Consider the following 21,694-nt stretch of genomic DNA (forward strand, 5'->3'; position numbering starts at 1 on the left):
AGAAAGAAAAGGGTCTACAGGGCCTAAGAAGGGTATAGATACTCCTACAAACATGAATCAAAAGAAGGCCGCTCCGACGCACTCTCTTTCTTAATATCCCAGGCGCAAACGCAAAAGAAGAAATCTTTCTTACAGCAAGAGAAAGAAGGCTGATTTATTTCCAAGGGGAAGAATCATCTGACTGTCCGTCGGATTTTTTCATCAGAAGCTACCTTGGCCGGGAAGAGAGAGACTAGCAATAATATATACATACTTGCTGAATCCAAAGCCCCACAACGAATATTTTCTTTATCCAACAAAGTTATCAGTAAGAAAGGAAGATCAGATAAACTTCTCACAGATAAAGAAAAAATAAAGGAGTTCATCCCCCGCCACACCAGTATTATATGAAATGCTGAAAGGTATCCTTTAAGAAGAGGAAGAAGAAGAAAAAGGTAAAGATACAAATTATGAACAACAAATATGCATCTATCAACAAATGAATCTAAGAATCAAGTGAATAAATAATCTGATGTACAGAATGAACTGGTGATTATAATGAATCAGGGACATAGAAAGGGAATGGACTGACTATTCTTAGGGGAAAAGGGGTGTGGGAGATGCGGGAAGTGACTGGACAAAAATCATGCACCTATGGATGAACTCAGTGGGTGGGGAGTGAGGGTGGAGGGTGGGGTGGGAGCTGGAAGGAGGGGAGTTATGGGGGGAAAAAAGAGGAACAAATGTAATAATCTGAACAATAAAGATTTAAAAAAAAAAAGAAAAGAAATAGAAATCACCCTGAAAATGAAATCGTTGCTGATGCAGTTACTGGAATGAAAAGGTCCAAGAGAAGATACCTTCAAATCTGTAAATTCAGGAGCATTTACTGTGCTATAATATACTTACTGCATGTATTGTGTATAAGTCCAAAAGTACTCATGAAATATTTCATCAAGGATCTACCAGTAGAAATAATTTCTTTAGGAATTTGGTGCACATATAGACCCACTGATAAGGGCTTAGTATTTTTTTTTTTTACCAGATCACTGATCTAGTACAATGGGGTAAGTTTTTGCATTTTAAAAACTGTTCTAAAAAGTCAAGCTCCCATTCTTCATCAAGTTCTCTATTTTGCTAGACTGTTCTGTTAAATTCTTAAGTATTGTAATGAGTTTCTTAAGGTGTATGCTTTTTCTTCTCCTTTACAAACAGAAAAGATGATCTACAGAAGGAAAGATAGAGTGACTTTTCTAGAGGCTCATGGACAACAGTACACAGTACCACAGCCTACCAGTTTTTCAGGCTCTTCTGTATTTCAGTGGCAAAAACTGATCTGCTCTACCTTTGGGTTATTATTCTGACAGTGTCTTTTGTTTGGATAGGGATTTTTTTGGAATCTTCTTTTTCATGGTTTGGGACCCATTGAAGTATATGCCTCAGCATTATTAATTTGGCTGACATAAGACTAACTCAACTTAATGCTCAAAATATGACCACTTTCTCGACAATTTAGATTTTTAAAAAAATATGTTTTTATTGACTTCAGAGAGAGAGGAAGGGAGAGTGAGAGAGAGAATCATCGACGAGAGAGAAAGGTCAGTCAGCTGCCTCCTGCACACCTCCCCCACTGGGGATTGAGCCCATAACCCGGGCATGTGCCCTGGCCAGGAGTCGAACTGGCTACCTCTCAATGCATGGAACAACACTCAACCAACTGAGCCACACTGGCCAGGGCTTAGATTTCTTAATGTCTCTCTCAATACCTTTAAAAACAGTGCCAGCTATTCTACGGGAAGCAATCCCAGCCACCACTCAACATATTGACTCCCAACTACAGATAGCTCAAGAACACGCATACCACTACACGGCCATCCTCGAGAAGGTGACAGAGAACCCGCTCCTGGCTGCAGACCTGCAGCCGTATATGTTAAAAGAAGCACTCTATAATGTGCGGCAGTATGAGATCTTCCTTCAGATCATTTTGGTGAGTTAATGTCTTAAGATCTGGCCTTTTCCATAGACTTCGACCTCTTTAGCTATTGAGCTGAAACAAAAGGTAGAACCAGATCACTGATAAAGAAAGCAACCTTAATAACTGCTCAGTTTATTAGTTTTTTAATTTATTTATTTTTGTTCATCCTCACCCACAGATAGTTTTCCATTGATTTTTAGAGAGTGAAATGGAGGTCTGAGACAGAGAGAGAGAAACATCAATGTGAGAGAAACACATGGATTGGTTGCCTCCCACACACCCGACCAGGGTACATGCCCTTGACAGGAATTGAACCCGGGACCCCACAGTCCATGGGCTAATGCTCTATCCACTGAGCCAAATCAGCTGGAGCTTACATTTAAGGTTTTAACCCATTTGGAGTTTATTCTTGTATATTCTGTAAGAAGGTGATCTACCTGTAGTTTTATTTTTTTGCATGTATCTGTTTAATTTTACCAACACCATTTATTGAATCGACTGCCTTTACCCTATTGTATGTTCTTGTTTCCTTTGTCATGTATTAACTGACCATAGAGGTGTGGGTTTATTTCTGGGCTTTTTATTCTGTTCCATTGATCTATATGACTGTTTTTATTCCAGCACCATGCTATTTTGATACTATAGCCTTGTAATATAGTTTGATATCAGGTAGCGTGATATCTCCAACTTTATTCTTTTTTCTCAAAACTGCTATGACTATTCGGGGTCTTTTGTTATTTCATATAAATTTTTGGATTATTCTAGTTCTGTGAAAAATGCCATTGGTATTTTAATAGATTCCTTTGGGAAGTATGGACATTTTAATGATATTCTTTCTATCTGTCAGGATGGCATAGGCTTCCATTTATTAGTATCTTCTTCAGTTTCTTTCTTTAGTGCCTTCTAATTTTTTAAGTACAGGTTTTTACCTCCTTGGTGAAATTTATTCCTAGATATATATATTTTTTGATGCAATTGTAAATTGGATTGTTTCTTAGTTTCCCTTTCTGATAATTCATTATTGGTGCATAAATATGCAACTGATTTCTGAATATTAATTTTGTATCCAGCTACTTTACTGAATTCATTTATCAGTTCTAGTAGTTTGTTAATGGAATCTCTAGGATTCTCTATATATGGTATCATATCATGTGCAAATAATGACAGTTTCACTTCTTTCTTTCCAATGTGGATGTCTTCTATTTATTTATTGTTCTTGTCTGATTTCTGTGGCTAGGACTTGCAGTACTGTGTTGAATAAAAGTGGTGAAAGTGGACATACTTGTCTTGTTCCTGATCTCCAGGGGAACCGTTTTAGTTTTTCCCCACTGAGTATCATGTTAGCTATGGGTTTGTCATATATGGCCTTTATTATTTTGCGATATATTCCTTCTATTTGACTATGCTGAGATATTTTTATCATAAATTGGTCCTAGATTTTGTCTAGTGCTTTTCTGCACCTATTGATATAATCGTATGATTTTTATCTTTCATTTTGTTTATGTGATGTATCACACTTAATGATTTGCAGACATTGTACAACCTTGAATCCCACTTGATGATGGTGTATGATCTTTTTAATGTATTGCTGTATCATCAAAGATATTAAGTGAAATAGGCTTTTTATTTTTTAAATGTGTTTTACTAATTTCAGAGAGAGGAAGGGAGAAGGATAGAGGGATAGAAACATCAATGATAAGAGACAATCATCGATCAGTTGCCTCCTACACATCCCCTACTGGGAATCGAACCTACAACCTGGGCATGTGCCCTGACCAGGAATTGAACCATGATCTTCTGGTTCATGGGTGAATGCTCAACCACCTGCCAGGCTGAAATAGGCTTTTTAATTGAGATATAATTACATATAATATTACATTAGTTTTGGATATACAATATAATGATTTGATGTTTATGTATATTGTAAAGTGGTTACCACAATAAGTCTAGTTAATGTTCTTCACCACACATAGTTATGATTTTTTTTCTTGTGATGAAAACTTTAAAAGGTCTACTCTTAGCAACTTTCAAATCCTATATAATAAAAGCCTAATATGCTAAGTGTCCGGTCATCCGTTCAACCAATCAAAGCATAATATGCTAATGATATGCTAAGGCTGCTCAACTGCTCGCTGTGATATGCACTGACCACCAGGGAGCAGATGCTCCAACCAGTGGGTTAGCTTGCTGGCTGGGGTCTGGCCAATCGGGACTGAGCGAGACAGGCTGGACACGCCCTGGAACCCTCCGGTGGTCCTTCTCCAGCTGGCCAACCTCCCAAATCCCTCCCCAGTCCTGATCATGCACCGATGGGGTCTCTTCGCCTGGCCTGCGCCCTCAAACAATCTGGGACCCCTAAGGGAATGTCGGAGACCAGTTTTGGCCTGATCCCGCAGGCCAGGCTGAGGGACCCCACTTATGCACGAATATGTGCACCGGGCCTCTAGTATACAATAAAATATTGTTAGCTATAATCACCATGTTGTTAACATTCTATCTCCAGGATTTAATCTTGTAACTAGAAGTTTGTACCATTTGACCTCCTTCACTCATTTAGCTCAGCCCCTAACCTCTGACTATGACAACTACCAACCTTTTTTCTGTATCTATGAGCTCTTTTATTTGGTTCCACATATAAGTGAGATCATACAGTACTCATCTTTCTCTTTCTGACTTATTTCCCTTAGCATAATGCTGTCAAGATCCATCCATGTTGTCATAAATGGCAGGATTTCCTTTCTTTTATGGTTAAAGAATATCCTGTAGTATATGGATGCATATATTGATATGTGTATAGATATGTGTGGACAAAAGTAGGTTTACAGTTGTGAGTAAATAAAACAGTTTATTCTTAAATTATTTCTTAATTAATTATATTATTTATTTGTATTATTTGTCTTTTTTCCTATTATTGTTATTATTTCATATCCTTACTTATGATTTATCTTTTAGGTAATAATGGCTGGTAATTTAACCTACTTTTACCCACTCCTGTATAAATACATACATATATATTAAAAGATTATATATATAAAATATTTTCTTTGTCCATTCATTTATCAATGGATACTTATGTTGCTTCCATGTCTTGGCTATTGTGAATAATGCTGCAATGCACATGGAAATAAATGTACCTTTTCTAGTTAGTGTTTTCATTTTCTTTGGATAAATGCCCAGAAATGGAGTTGCTGGGTCATATGGTAATTCTATTTTTTTTTTATCTTTATTGTTCAGATTACATTTGTTCCTCTTTTTTTCCCCCCCATAACTCCCCTCCTCCCAGTTCCCCCCCCACCCTCCGCCCTCACTCCCCACCCACTGTCCCCATCCATAGGTGCACGATTTTTGTCCAGTCTCTTCCCGCATCTCCCATTCCCCTTTCCTCCCCCAAGAATAGTCAGTCCATTCCCTTTCTATGTCCCTGATTCATTATAATCACCAGTTCATTCTGTACATCAGATTATTTATTCACTTGATTCTTAGATTCACTTGTTGATAGATGCATGTTTGTTGTTCACAATTTGTATCTTTACCTTTTTCTTCTTCCTCTTCTTAAAGGATACCTTTCAGCATTTCGTATAATACTGGTTTAGTGGTGATGAACTCCTTTAGCTTTTCCTTATCTGTGAAGCTCTTTATCTGACCGTCAATTCTGAATGATAGCTTTGCTGGATAAAGTAATCTTGGTTGTAGGTTCTTGGTATTCAGCACTTTGAATATTTCTTGCCATTCCCTTCTGGCCTGCAAAGTTTCTGTTGAGAAATCAGCTGAAAGTCATATGAGTATTCCCTTGTAAGTAATTGAGTCTCTTTCTCTTGCTGCTTTTAAGATTCTCTCTTTGTCTTTTGCTCTTGGCATTTTAATTATGATGTGTCTTGTTGTGGTCCTCTTTGGATTCCTTTTGTTTGGGGTTCTCTGCGCTTCTTGGACCTGTAAGTCCATTTCTTTCACCAGGTGGGGGAAGTTCTCTGCCATTATTTCTTCAAATAGGTTTTCAATATCTTGCTGTCTCTCATATTCTGGCACCCCTATAATTCTGATATTAGTGCGCTTGAAGCTGTCCCAGAGGCTCCTTACACTATCTTCGTATTTTTGGATTCTTTTTTCATTTTGCTTTTCTGGTTGGGTGTTTTTTGCTTCTTCGCATTTCAAATCTTTGGCTTGATTCTTGCGCTCCTCTGGTCTGCTATTGGGTGTGATATTCTTTATTTCAGTCCGTGTATGCTTAATTTCTAGTTGTTTCTTAATCATAGCATTGAGGGTCTCATTAGTTTTCATGAGGCTCTCCACAAGTTTATTGCAAGCCCTCAAAATTGCGTTTTTTAGCGCTATATCCTCCATTTCTGTCATGTTTTTTTGTCTCCGCATTTTTTATGCTTTCTTGGTGCACCCCCTTGCGGTCTTTGTGCGCAGTCTTGTTGTAGTTAAGCCTTGATTGTTGTAGTTAATGCTAGAGGGATTTGACCACCAGGCCGACTGGCTGTGAGAATCAGCTGTGTCTGCCGCAGGAAAACTTCTGTCCTCTGGGGAGGTGCTAATCTAGCTTTGCCTGAGGCGATCTGGCAAATGGCTCTGCGCAGGGCTTGGGCAGGGTGGGATCAACAGGGCGGGCGGAGGGAGCAGTTATGGCTGCTCTCAGTCCCGTTCCCAGAGGCTCTGCTTCTCAGAACCCCGGCAACCGCTGCAAACCTTGGAGAGAAAGCTGCCCTCACGTTCCAACTGATGCTAGACAATCCCGCTTCTCCCGTTTGAGTCTGAGTCCCTAGAGACTCGCCCGGATCTGGAGCTCAGAGTCTGAGACTCCCTCCTGATTGAAAACGACAACCGCGCCCTCAGCCACCAGCCTGCTTTGTGCGTGCACCACCACACCTTTAAATTTTCCACACCGCGCCTCCTCTGAGCCTGGGTATGCTGTTGTCTTTCCTTCTAGTTGAAGAGTCTCTCCTCAGCCAGCCTTCCTGTGGTTCTGGGTGATGTCCGTTCCGTCTTTTAGTTGTATTTTTGAAGTGGTTGTTTGTGGCAGCAGTCTCCGGTGTTTACCTATGCCACCATCTTGGTTTACCGGTAATTCTATTTTTTAAATTGATTTTTAGACAGAAAGGAAGGGAGAGGGCGAGAAACATTGATGTGAGAGTGAAACATTGATCTCCTGAATGCCTCCTGCATGCCCCCTACCCAGGTTGGAGCCCGCAACCCAGGCATATGCCCTGACCAGGAATCATCGGACAGGCAATCTTTTTGTGCACGGGACAAAGTCCAACCAATTGCGCCACACCAGCCAGGGCTGGTAGTTCTGTTTTTTACTTTTGAAGAACCTCCATGCTGTTTCCCATAGTGGCTGCACCAGTTTACATCCCCGTCAGCAGCGCACATTTTCTCTACATTCTTGCCAATACTTACCTCTTGCCATTCATTCTGACAGGTGAGAGGTGATTTCTCTTTGTGGTTTTGATTTGCATTTCCCTGATGATTAGTGATGTAGAGTACTTTTCAGGTGCCTGTTGGTCATCTGTATGTCTTCTTTGGAAAAATATCTTTTCAGATCCTACGCTAATTTTTTTAGATTGGATTGTGTTTTTTCTATTGAATTGTATGAGTTTGTTATGTATTTTGGATATTCATTCCTTATCAGAAAAATGATTTGCAAATTTCTCTCTTTGGTAGGTTGCCTTTTCATTTTGTTGATGATTTCTTTTGCTGTGGGGAAGCTTTTTAGTTTGAGGTAGTCTCACATGTTTAGTTTTGCTTTTCTTGCCTTTGCTTTTGGTGTCAAAGCCAAAAACTAATCATTAAGACTGATGTTAAGGAGCTGACTGCCTATTTTCCCTCTAGGAGTTTTATGGTTTCATGTCTTACTTCAAGTCTTTAATCTATTTTGAGTTGGTTTTTGTGAATGATGTAAGATAGTGGTCCATTTTCATTCTTTTGCGTGTAACTGTCCAGTTTCCCCGACACCATTCCTTTCCCCCATTGTTTATTCTTCCCTCCTTTGTTGTAAATTAATTGACCGTATATACATGGTTTATTTCTGGGCTCTCTTCTGCTCCGTTAATCTATGTGTCTGTTTTTATGCCAATACCATACTACTGTGATTACTATAGCTTAAATAATAATAATATAGTTTGAAATCATGAAGCATGGTCCTTCCACTTGTGATCTTATTTTCAAGTCTGTTTTGACTGTTTGGGGTATTTTGTGGTTTCACAAATTTTAGGATTGTTTGTTCTATATTTATGACAAATGTCATTGGAATTTTGAGAGAGATTGCATTAAATCTGTATATTGCTTTGGGAAGTATGGGCATTTTAATAATATCAATTCTTCCAATACAGAAACACAGAATATCTTTTCATTTATTTGTGAGGAATAACTTTACAACGTAAACCTCTACATGGTTATAAATGAGCTCTTTTTGATAAAATGTCAACAGAGTGATTGTTCTAAGGCATTATCAGGAAAAATCAAGAAGTTCTGCATCCCTACTCTGTGAATGGATCCTACAAACATACGTGGGAAGAAGGTCTAGAGCAGTGGTTCTCAACCTTGGCTGCACATTAGAATCACCTGGGAATCTTTTTAAAATCCTGATTTCTGGGCCTTTCTGTTTCTTGTTTGCTGTTGCACAAATCTGAAAAGACTTCAAGGGCTGCATTTTCACAGAATTTCCGGAGGATGAGGCCCAGAAATCGGGATTTTATAAAACAAAATCCCAGGTAACTCCAATGTGCAGCCAAGGTTGAGAACCACTGGTCTAGAGTATCTTCAATTGTAGGGTTTAAGAAGTGTTATGTATTGGATATAAGTTTTGATTTGGAGGACATACGCATATTTATTTCTGTTTCTTGTTTGCTGTTGCACAAATCTGAAAAGACTTCAAGGGCTGCATTTTCATATTTGATTCCTAAAACAGAGCTAACATCTAGGAAAGTAATTTTCTGGGGGATTAGACAAGAGACCCATTAGATAGGATAGATAATATGATATGGGAGAATGAAGCAAGAGGAAGGAAGATGCTTAAAGAGTCGTAAGGGTAAAATTAAAACAGGATGCATGTTACATTTTTGAATAAAAAATTTCATTAGTTGGCCCTAGACGGTTTGGGTCAGTGGATAGAGCATCAGCCTGTGGACTGAAGGGTTTTGGGGTTGATCTCTGGCCCCGGTCCTTCCTGGTTGGGGTGCCTACGGGAGGCAACTAATCAATGTGTCTGTCATACATCGATGCTTCTATCTCTTGCCCTCCCCTCCACTCTCTCTAAAAATCAATGGAAAATGTACTTGGGTGAGGATTAACAAAAAAAATTTTAATTAGTTGAAATACAGTAATATTAGATATTTTTGTGAAGTAAATGGTTTTTTTAATTCAAAAATAGGTACAGATGTTTGAAAACTCAAATGCGCTTTTTTTCACTTCAAGTAAATGTCACTCTTTTACACTGTACCGATAGAGCCATACCACTGCCATTTCTGATGGCATCTTAGGCAGGACAGTATAATGGGTAAGAGCTGGGCTCTGCACGCTGATGGTCTGGGGTAGAATCATGATTCTACCTCTTATTCGCTGGATATTCTTGGGCAATTTACTTCCTTTCTATACCTTGGTTTTCTTATTTGTACGTATTCCTTTTTGTACTTATGTATTTAATATGGCTTTAGTACATAGTAAGAATAAATGCTAGCAATTATTTCAGACTTAGCATTCAGCACCTATTTTCATATTACTATAATTGTATCAGATATCTATTATTTTTCTGTCAATACTGAGATTTTTAAGGATATCAAAATAGTGTTCAGAAGAATACCTCATTAATTTTATCACTGAAAATAACAGTTATGCAAAGCTGTGCCATAGGATCCATTTCTCAGGAACTCAGTATACATTTGAGAAAAAGTAGAGCCATTGTGTTTCAGAAGGTTGACCTATCCACCAACCATTTGTAGAGCACTGTCCATATGCCAGCACTGTCCCTGGTGTCGGGGAAGCCACGGAGCAGAGAATCCCCCCGTCAGTGGGCTGACCTTCAGAGAGCAGATGGGGCTTAAAACACATACGATTTTTGAGGTGAAATTATAAAAATATTAATGCAAATTATGTTGTCTTCGCAGTCAGAAATAATAAGTTGTGCTCAAGAAGTGGAATTGCTGACAAAGCAGTTAGGAGCCCTACTTGAACAGTTAATAATGACTGTAAAGTCCAAGACGGCTGTCCCAACGTCACAAGTCTTTGTAAGTATCTGCCATCAACTTTGACCTTCTTGAAGGATGAATATGGTTGGGGTCCTATAAAACGGAGTCCGAAGTAATTAAGATTATACAGGGTGGGGCAAAAGTAGGTTTACACTTGTTCGTATGGAAAAGAATACAATAATTAATAAATAATAATACAAGGATAAACTGTTTCGTGTACTCAAAACTGTAAAGCTACTTTCGCCCTACCCTGTATTTAATTACTAAAAATTTAATATTGGTTTCATACAAGTTGATTCTGTTCTTTTTGGTAATTTTGTAGTAATAGTATACATTGGATGACAGAACTCCCTTGGTAGGCATTTGCTGCTGAAGAAAATACAGCTATTCTATATAATAAAAGTGTAATATGCAATTTGACCGAACAGCGGAATGACTGGTTGCTATGACGTGCACTGACCACCAGGGGGCAGATACTCAACACTGGAGCTGTCCCCTGGTGGTCAAGTGAGCTCCCAGAGGGGAAGCGCTGCTCAGCCAGAAGCCGGGCTCATGGCTGGTGACACAGCGGTGGCAGTGACGGGAGCCTCTCCTGCCTCAGCTGCAGGCGGGCGGTAAGGAGCGAGGGGTCCCGGAATATGAGAGCCCTGGACTGCGAGAGGGATGTCTGTTGGCAGGTGGACATCCCCCTAGGGGTCCTGGACTGTGAGAGGGCGCAGGCTGGGCTGAGAGAACCCCTCTGCCCCCCTCACACACACACACACACACACACACACACACACACACACAGTGCACAAATATCGTGCACCGGGCCTCTAGTATGTAATGACAACCATACTATCAGTATTGGCTGTGGCAACAAAAATAATCCATAATATAGTATTGAAAATGTGTTCACAGTAGCTGATTTCTAACTGCCTTCAACAAAGAAGTGATGCAACTTGTGACTTTTCTGAAAAGACAAATAATAACCACTTTGATGACCAGACCTGCAATTATGCTGACTTTTCTGATTATTTGGACCATCTTATGGACAAATCTGGTAGCCCCAAGGAGGTAGAAGGTGCAAATGCAGTGTTTTATAGAGCACTTTGGGGCTTTGATAATTTTCTGTAATCATTCCCAATATTTGGTTTTAAAACCTAAGAAGCCAAAGGCTAAGTTGTTTCACTTATAATTTGAGCCTGAATAGTTTTTTGTTTGTTCTATAAGTCTGTGATCTTTAATACAAATATTTTGTCTCACTGACCTAAAAGTCTTTAACTTGCAGCTCACAAGACATGCCCCAAGATATATTGCTAGACTTTACATGTTCTTTTGAATCATGTTGAGACAGATAAATCTAATCATGTGTCAGATTTAGCTTTTTTTAAAAAAATACAAATGAAGTTATTTTCCCTTTGACCTTTTGAGGTGAAGCACCCATAAATCTTTCTGCTTTCACGCATGTCAGGGGAGAAGAGGAAAGGTTTGTTTTCTCCAGAGTGTGCTTTTAGTCCCAGTGGTAGCCACAAGGTCACTGGTGGTGTCTGCTATTTGGAAATAGAGCCAGGTGATCAAATGTGTGTGTTTGGTTTTTGTGTTGTTGGTTTGTTTTTTTGTTTGTTTTTGTTTTTGTTTTTGTTTTTGAGTAAATTAACATTATAATAACCACACCAAAATAAAATGCTTTCAAATAAAATACCAGTTTATTTTCTCATAATTTATGAGTCTACTTTCTATTTAGATTCTGTTGTTTAACTTCATGAGAATTTTATTTGTCTTAAGGAATAATTTCTTTACAATTTGTATTTAGTTTCAAGACTACAGTGATTATAATTGAATTAAACAATTACATTTTGAACTTTTATTTTCTCTTCCTCAGCCCATCTTCATTGCACTTTCCAATGTGTGGACTGGCTTTCAGGATGAAACTGTTTTGATTGGAATCCTCACTAATTTAACCGCTAACCTTGAGCGCTTTCTGGGCACTCATGAACTGTTTCCTGAAAGCGTAATACAAGATCTTCTTGATGAAGTAACTGTGAAAACGGACATGTTTCGACTGAAAGAACACATGGGTAATAGAAATCATCTATTATTTCCTCTTCCTCTTAAAATCACCTCTGGAATAAAGTCACTCTTTTGTTTTAATTTTTTCGTATTATATCTTTCTTATAAGGTATTAAACATCTTTCTTGATTGTAAGGTAATTTTTCATATCGAGAATTTGGAAAACAAAAATATGCAAACTGGGTATCTTACTATTCAGCAATAACCACTCCTAACGTTATGGTTAGTGTTTAGGTTAACAATGATTTTTCTGTGCTTACATGTTTCTCTTCTAGTTTTAGTGATTTTCATTATTGATTTGCAGTAGAAAAGGATATTAATTCTTGCTATATTTGTTGCAAATTAGGTTTCATTTATTGGAGTGCTATTTGCCATATACCTATCTCAAATTGAGGTTGAAATTGATAAATTAATAGATTTTATCTTTGTAAAATTTATTGAACTTATTTTAAACCCTTTAAGAGATGCATTGATTCTTGAAAGGCTATCTTTATCAATAAACTTCTCTTTACTTTTTTGGTCCTTCCTACCCTAAAGACAATTTAAAATTCATGAGAAATGCCAAAATAGAGCCTGGGATTTGAGTTGTTGCCTGAAAAGAAAGATTTTCCAGAAAATGAAATTAGATAATTTACTCTCCAAATTTCCTTTTCAAATTCTATTTTTGTAAAGTGGAAAATAAAAATGAATCAGCAGTTTCATTCTTAAACTATTAGAACACATAAAATCTGAAAACAAGATCCAAGAGACTCAAAGGCATGCTTCCAGTTAAAGTTTTTCTTACTGATTTTATTTTTATTAAAACAGCATATCTATGCAATTACTAAATTAAATTAAAAAGGTACAGCCACTTCTATAGTAAATATTAAACTCAACCATATCGGCAAGACAGTTCACTTGCAATTTAGATTTAGACATGTGTTTCCCACCATAGGTCAGAACTTTGTACCCACTAGAACACTCTGAAGATACTGCTCCAGTGAATTGGGAGACCCAATGTTCTTTAAAAATATATATATATATATATATATATATATTGATTTTTAAAGAGAGGGGAAGGGAGAGGGATAGAGATAGAAACATCGATGAAAGAGGACCTCATCCATCAGCTGCCTCCTGCACACCCTTACTGAGGATTGAACCTGCAACCTGGGCATGTGCCCTGACTGAGAATCAAACCAGCGACCTCCTGGTTCTTGGGTCGATGCTCAATCACTGAGCCACACTAGCCAGACCCAGTTTTCTTCTGAAAGAACTCACTTGACACTTGGCACATGTCATAACTGTTCACGGCTTTCAGGCATATCGGGAAATAAAGAGGGAAGGCTTATCTTCTCCAAAGTATGAATTTACTTCTCGTCGTAGCCACGAGGTCACGTGTGGCATCTGATCTTTGGATATAGAGCCAGACACAGAAGTGTGGTAGGATCACGACAGCTAAGAATCTTGGGTATCAATGTTTTACAAAGGCACATTTTTATTTGTGTAAAAATAGTCAATTTGCTTATCAAATGGAAGTAGGTTAGCTAACCAACACTGGGAAGAATATTTAAAAGTATAAAAAACAAAAATTGTACACCTTGTTATGAAAATGAAGCTACAAAAAGATATTTCCTTGACTCTTTCTGTTCAGAATAGTCTCACCTGATTTAAGAAGCACTAGTCCTACTATGTAAGCGTTTGCCGCCTGGTGTCAAGAGCTGCAGCCTCTTGAGTGAAGTTGATGCATCTCTGTTGCAGTCACATAGCAGCCAGTTCCTTCTGCCCATTTCCTTGGGTTGTTTGGTCTTCTCGTTGAATAAAGTTTTTCTTGTCCTCCTCTTTCATTGTAGGAGAAAGAGTACATCCAATGGAATTCAAGAGACAACAATGGCTTTTCCCAGAAACAACAGCAAATTTTGATAAGTTGTTAATTCAGTACCGGGGGTTTTGTGGTTACACATTGGCTACGACAGATGGGCTTCTCCTCCCAGGTACCACTGGAAATAACACTGCTCCCACTTCCTTCCTTTTCTTTCTTTAAATGAAGTGCTGTCATTGGCACTTGTTCACTTTTTAAATCTTTATGGGATCTGATGGCGAACTCAGAAAGGAGTTACAAAGCTGTCCTAGACAACACGTTCCTCTCTGATGTACTCACAGTGTAATCTGGTAGATTGACATAAACATGAAATTATGACTCGCGTGATAAGTAATTGAATGTGTACATAATAAAGTATGGATGCTGCCGCATCGTAAATAGGGGCTGACTCACGTGTCCGGTGATGGATTGTAGAAATGTCACATGACATCACTGACATGCATCCTCCTCCAAAGTAATTACGTGAAAGAGAAACACTGATTTTATTGATATTTTATTTTAAAATACTCTTTGTCATTTTACATTCCACTACCATAGATCAGGATTTCTGTATAAGGCAGATACCACTAAGGAAATGGCCAGTTTCTTTTCAAGTAAAATTTATCTTGATGTTACTAGACCTTCTAAAACAAACAGTAAATCAGGAATTGAGATGGAATAAGTTATTATCCAAAGAGTCCTGTGTGAATTTGGGATAACAAGATGTTGGCTAGGACTAGAATGGAAACAGTTTGACAAGATTGTGTCTTATTTCCCTTATACCATTAAGCTCCTCCTTCCTTTTCTTCTTTTTTATTTCTTTTGTTATATTTCACAGGTGGGTATTACTTGTTTACAAATAATTATTGGGGTTGTGCATATACAGGCTAGAGAGCACACAAATGGACTCATTTCTATGGTATTGGATTTTTCACAATGGGATTAACAGAAGGTTTGCCATGGGGAACTGAGAAAATAGTTTTCTGAGACCCCTGTGAGGGTCATTGATACTGGGGAGAAAACATTCAAGATCTGTGAAGTAGAGCAATGGAATTCATGCAGAAAGATGGCTTCTTCTCTTTTCTCCTTAGCTTTCCTTCTGTTCCCCTCCTTTTCTTCCTCGAGTCAGGAGAGACACAAACACGAAAGGAAACATGGGTGTGTGGAGCGACAGGGGTGGCTTGATGAGGTTGAAGAGCTATGGGCTGGGATTCAGAAGTCTGGTTTCTAGTCCCAGTTGTGCCATTAGTGGACTGCGTAGCCTTCAGCAAATCTCATGCTTTCTGTGGACCACGGTTTCCAAGTCCGGAAAAGGAGAAGGACCGACTAGGAGGCCTGGTTGGTCCCTGCCAGCTTCTGTACACTATGATTCTAAGAAAGAGGGAAAGTGGAAAAGTGGGGAGCTTGTGGGGCTTGGGTTTTAGAATCCTCTCTGAGTGAGCCAGCCCTGACTGCTCTATGTCTGTTTACTACAGTAGTATTTCTACTCGCGGCATTATTTTCTGGGCAGCAGCAACCGGCACCGCCTCAGAGGAATTCTGTGGCACCTCCCTGCCTCGGTTCGGTCCTGCAGACCACCAGAGGTCAACCCCGCGCGGACACTGTGGCTCCCCAGTCATGGTCCTTTTCCGATGACCTCACCGACTTCGCTGCTGCCCCGCTTGCCCTTGCTCACTACTCCGGCCCCACTGGCCTTCTAGCTATTCTTGAACGTGCTAAGCTCATTTTCGCCTCAGAGCCTCTGCCCTTGCTATGCTCTCTCCTTGGAAAGCTGTACCTGCCACGCAGCTACGTATACTGCTGCTTATTTTATTCAGTCTTCCCTGATCACCCAATGGAAGATGTCAACCTCGTCCGCTTTCCTATTACTATGTGTTTAACCTGCTTTACTTAGGTTTTGTGGTTGTTGTTTTTTTGTTGTTTTTTTTTTTTTTTCTGTAGCACTGATCACTCTCTGGCCGAGGGTATAATTGTTGATTTGGTGAGAGTGGGGAGTTTGATTTCTTCTGTATCCTCAGTGCCAAGAGCAGGGCCAGTAGCTATTTGTTGACTAAATGAAAGAACAAATAAGTAAGACAGATTGTGCTTTCTATGTAACTCCCACAAACTAGGTGGATATTTAATAATCCATATTTTAGGTGGTATCTGTTCACAGTGGGAAATACTTTCTAACATGCAAACGTACATTTTGAAAAAGAGGTCCCATGTTTGCAGTTCTTACAGAATTATTTTTAAACAATGATTATATGGTAGTTAGTTTAGTTGAAAGAGATTTGTGAAACCTGCCAGGCAATTGGCTTCTCTTAAGAGATTTTTAAACACCTTGTATCTAGATAGTGAAATATTTTTCTATTAAATCATGCTTTAAAATAAAAGCATATAAAATTAATTAACTTAATATGAATTTCAGAGAAACTGTAATTTAATAAAATGTATACTTTAAAATTCCTTACTTTATTAGCAAAATAAAAACATAAGTGATATGTTAAAAATTCAGTATATAGGAAATGTTTCTATGGGTATATTACAAGCACAGAATCAACTTCATATTTCATAGCCCATTCAGTTCCTTTTCTTAACTTTCAGGAAATCAAGCAATTGGAATTTTGAAATATAAAGAAAAATATTACACTTTCAATACCAGAGATGCGGCATATTCATTTGCAGAAAACCCTGAAAAGTACATTAACTTAATTACAGAAAAGGCCAAAAAGCATGCAGAATTAATTCAGCTACTGGAACTTCACGAACAATTTGAAACCCTCATTCCCTGTTCTGAGGTAAGCAGGGTAGATATTTAAAATTTATGATGTTTAAGCCCTGGCCAGTGTGACTCGGGTGGTTGCTCATTGTCCAGAAGGTCCGGGGTGTGTGCAGGAGACAACCAATCGATGTTTTTTTTTTTTCTTTTCTCTCTCCTTTTTTCCCCCTCTTTCTCCCTCTCGCCCCCTTTCCCTCTCTCTTAAAAAAAAATCAAGTGAAGATTTAAAAAAAAGAATTTATGACACTTAAAAATACAGTTAGTTTATTGCTTCCTGACCTTTTGGCTAAGAACAAGTGTAGTATCTGTTCTTATCCGTTTAAAAATATAGTTAACTTAAAAGTTACATTTATCTTGTTCCCAAATCCAGGCAGAGACAGGGTCAGATGAGGGCCTTTACCGGTTATCTGAAAGGGATGCACACCTGAAGATGGAACTAAGGAAATCCACAAAGAGTAGTGAAGACAAGACAAGGAGTCAAATTGATGCATTAGACTGGGGAAATCTGAAAAACAAAAGCTACATTTAGAGAAATAATTGCAGCTACATATTTTCTTGTCTAAAATTGAAGGGGCTCAGCACAGATAGCATGCTGATCACTTACACTCAGAGCTGTAAAGTAATTTAACATGTTTCAGTTGCAAGTCTGAACGGCCACAAGATGGACCCAAAGGTGTGTGTCTCTGTATGTCGGCACTTGGTCATTAATTCATTCGACAGGCATTTGCTGAGCCACTTCCTGTGAACCAGGCACTAGCGTGGCACTGGAGTTAGCAGTGTACAAAACGGATTAAAAAACACCACCTCCATGGGCTCACATTCTACTGCTGTGTTCTTCTCATTTTCTTCCTCTTTGTCTCTCATTTTTGTTCACCTTTTCATTGTTCTCTTCTGTCTCTTCTCTCATTCGGTTCCTCTCTCTCTCTTTTTTTAATGTATGATCTCTTTTTTTAAAATATATTTTTATTGATTTCAGAGAGGAAGGGAGAGGGATAGAGAGTTAGAAACATTGATCAGCTGTCTCCTGCACACTCCCTACTGGGGATGTGCCCACAACCAAGGTACATGCCCTTGACCGGAATCGAACCTGGGACCCTTCAGTCTGCAGGCCGACACTTTATCCACTGAGCCAAACCAGTTAGGGCTAACTTATTCACTTTTAAGACTTTAGTCTATTTGGAGATAATAAAGAGTTCTAACTTTATTTTTATTCATGTAGTGAGCCAGTTTTCCTAACATTTACTAATAATGTATGTTCTTTCCCACTAAATCTGATGCTACCTCTCTGTATTAGCAATTCTCATATGAAATGGGTTTGTTTCTAGGTTCTCAATCTTGTCCTACTGGCCTATTTGTTTATCTCTATGCTGAGACCATACTGTTTTATTCCTATTGCTTTGTAATATATTTTATTATTTGCTAGGGCTTGCCTTTTATTTTATTCAAAATTGTCTTAGACATTCATGTATGGATCTTTGTATGTTTATGTAAATTTTTAAAAATAAATTTGCCAACTCCCTCAACCCCAAAAATCTTCCTGGATTTTAACTAGTATTGCATTAAAATAATACAATAATTTGTGGAGGAATTTATGTTTATTATATTGGGTTGTTCCATCATTAAAAAATACCCCATTTGCTTAGTTTTTGTTCTTACCATTAGTAGTTTTATTAACTATGCCTTAATAAAACTTAATGGTTTTATTTGTATTTTATTCTCTGCCTACTTCTAAAACAGTGAGATAACTTAAAAAGAAACCCACTTATGTATCAATTCTGATAAAAATAAAAGGCTGAAAAAAGACATTACATAAGGGAAATGTCTCACTCATTTTAAATAAATAACTTTTAACTTCTAATTGTATAATATTTATACAAACCAAAGAGTATGCAAAATGTATCACTATATACAAGCATGAAAAACAAACATATGCATATGTCACTTTTAACAAGTATCTCAGAGAATCCTATGTATCCCTTTCCAATGTCCTTCTTTTCTCTTCTCCACAATAGTAACTACTTTATGAATTTAGTGTTATTCATTCCTTGTCTTTTTGCTATTCATGTCTATATTCCTAAACAATATATTTCTGTGAAATTAAGTCTTTTGCCCAATTTTCTATTGGATTGTAAGTCTTTTTCTTAGTGATTTGTAGGAGGTGTTTTTTTAAAAAAACATTTTTGATACTAATTCTTTGTGAGATATGTTTTGCAGATATGTTCTTCCATTGTGTTGCTTATCTTTTCATTCTCTTTGTGGTGTCTTTTGATAAAAGTTTTTCATTTTTATGTGTAATTTATCATTTTTTTCTTTATGTCTTGAACTTTTATGTCTTATTTAAGAAACCATATATCCTTAGATCATTAAAATATTCTCCTAAATTGCTATTTTAAATATAAATTTGGCTTTCACAATAGAATTTTTTTTTAAATATATTTTATTGATTTTTTACAGAGAGGAAGGGAGAGAGATAGATAGTCAGAAACATCGATGGGAGAGAAACATCGATCAGCTGCCTCCTGCACATCTCCCACTGGGGATGTGCCCGCAACCCAGGTACATGCCCTTGACCGGAATCGAACCTGGGACCTTTCAGTCCGCAGGCCGATGCTCTATCCACTGAGCCAAACCGGTTTCGGCCACAATAGAATTTTTAATCACTTGGATTTGATGTCTTGGGTCTGGTGGGAGGTGAAGATCTAATTTTTTTTTCTTCCCATTTGAACAGCAAATTGTCCCAGCCTGTATGTTCAATATTCTCTCCTTTCCCCACTGTCTTATATGCACAGGCTTATTTTTTTAGACTCTCTATTCTGTTCAAATACTCAGTTTTTTATTTTTAAAAAATATATATATTTTATTGATTTTTTACAGAGAGGAAGGGAGAGAGATAGAGAGTTAGAAACATTGATCAGCTGCCTCCTGCACACCCGCTACTGGGGATGTGCCTGCAACCAAGGTACATGCCCTTGACCGGAATTGGACCTGGGATCCTTCAGTCCACAGGCTGATGCTCTATCCACTGAGCCAAACCGGTTAGGGCCAAATACTCAGTTTTTTAAAAAAATTCCTGTGTCTCTATCTTACTATAACTTCATAAGTCTTAATATCTGGTAGAGTAAGTTGCCCCGCCCTTTTTTCTCTAAGGAATCTTGACTATACTTTACTCTACTTTTCATGTAAATTTGAGAATCACATTGCCAGGTTCTATAGAAAAGCTTGAAAGAGTTACAGATTTGCATGTGTATAGACAAGATTTATTTGGTCTTTCTATCACTTACCTATAACTTACAGAGTTGTGAGATAGCTTGAAGACAATGAAAGGCTAGAATGGGATAACCAGACAGGTGTGCTGTATGTAAACAATGCATACTTTTCCACCATAGAGGAAAGTTCCCCTATATACCTGGTCTTGTTTTTCCCTTTCTTTCTATTTATTTTTCTTTTAAAAAAATCTTTACTGTTGAAAGTATTAGGTCCCCTTCCCCCCCATTAACCTCTCCCAACCCGCTCCCATCCCCACCCCCTTTCTTTCCATTTAATTCTCAGCTGTTCTTCAGTGACCTTCAATACCATGGAAGTAAGTTTTCTCCCTCCAGTGCTATAGTCCGTATTGTTATTTACTTGCCATTTACCTGTATGGTATAATGTCGTTAATTATCTTTTTCAGCATGTTTTTATCTACCTTACTATATCGTAAGTTCATTGTGAAGGTAAAATTCTGTCTCGTGTTAAATGGTAGGCACTCATATCTGTTGCTTGACTTGGGAAAAAAGTTAATCTTTTCTCTCTCCTTTATGCTGTGTCTGAGCTCCTTAAATCCCTGTCACTCCTCCGGCAACTTCATATCCAGCATAACGGTACCTTGTGAGCGTGGAATTACTGAGTCCTTACTATGTGAATAGTAATAGTGAGCTTTAATTTATTATGTCCCAGCAGAAAATTAACATATTCAGTTAAAAAACACACCCCTTTTGGATAATAATCTGGCTGTGTATGCCTAGTTTGAGTTTCAGATATATCCTATGTTCCAATACTTTAAAGAAATGTGTTTTATACTGAATATTTAATAGCTATTTTAAGCTTCTGTTCATTTCCAATAAGGTATCTCTTATGCGACCATTTGTGAAAGTCAGAGAGGGGGCATTTGACTTGGCAGTGAGTGGTGTTAGGTTTACCCCTTCCAAAACCCACCTCCTACATTAAAGTCACAAAATCAGACAAAGCCACAGTGCCCAGGAAGATAAATTATAAACATCTCACTAGTTATGAGCTATTTTCTCTGCTGGTATTTACAAGTATATCCCATGCTCAAAATTTCTTGTTTTTTCTAACCTTTTGTTAGTTTTAGCTGAATACTTTATTAACTGTAAATAATGTTTATTTTTTGCAAATATTAATTACAAAACTCCATTTCTTTAGCTCAAGGTTACTGGCAAACATTTTATAAAACCAATTACAAAGAGTGAAACCAGCACACAGACGGATACACACATATTACCACCAACAATTGTGAGATCATATGAGTGGAATGAATGGGAATTAAGAAGAAAAGCTATAAAATTGGTTTGTAACCATATTTTCTAAAATCACTTATAGGTTAGAAAATTTTAATATGTTGTTCTAGAGTTAAGTTTAATTATTTTTATAAAATATGGAGTTGTACAGAGTTCTTTGCTAACATAAAAACTTATCATTTGCCAGCTTTACATTGTAAGATTGTCTTCTGCTTTTAAGCATATGTGGAAATATGGAAGCATGAAACTACTCTCAAATGATCCCAGCCAGGTTCAGCTTCCTGGTATAGCTTCTAGAGCATTTTTCCATTAGCATGTGTCGATGCATGTGATTTCTCTCTCTCTCTTATCTTTCTGTTGATCTATATAATAGTTTTAATTTAT

General features: G+C 37.8%; 1 protein-coding gene and 1 pseudogene across 1 annotated transcript in view; both read left to right on the forward strand.

Moving 5' to 3' along the window:
* Positions 1–21,694, forward strand: part of CFAP206 (cilia and flagella associated protein 206) — a 35,137-nt gene that overhangs the window by 10,117 nt on the left and 3,326 nt on the right. The window contains exons 7-12 of the mRNA XM_014461389.2: positions 1,758–1,966; positions 10,060–10,179; positions 12,005–12,200; positions 14,025–14,165; positions 16,619–16,812; positions 21,216–21,359. Of these exons, the coding sequence (XP_014316875.1) occupies positions 1,758–1,966; positions 10,060–10,179; positions 12,005–12,200; positions 14,025–14,165; positions 16,619–16,812; positions 21,216–21,359 (1,004 nt within the window). The remainder of the gene's footprint in view (positions 1–1,757; positions 1,967–10,059; positions 10,180–12,004; positions 12,201–14,024; positions 14,166–16,618; positions 16,813–21,215; positions 21,360–21,694) is intronic.
* Positions 17,060–17,162, forward strand: LOC111827346 (annotated as a pseudogene).

Source organism: Myotis lucifugus, unplaced genomic scaffold (assembly GCF_000147115.1).
Source record: "Myotis lucifugus unplaced genomic scaffold, Myoluc2.0 scaffold_152, whole genome shotgun sequence".
Lineage (NCBI taxonomy): Eukaryota > Metazoa > Chordata > Mammalia > Chiroptera > Vespertilionidae > Myotis > Myotis lucifugus.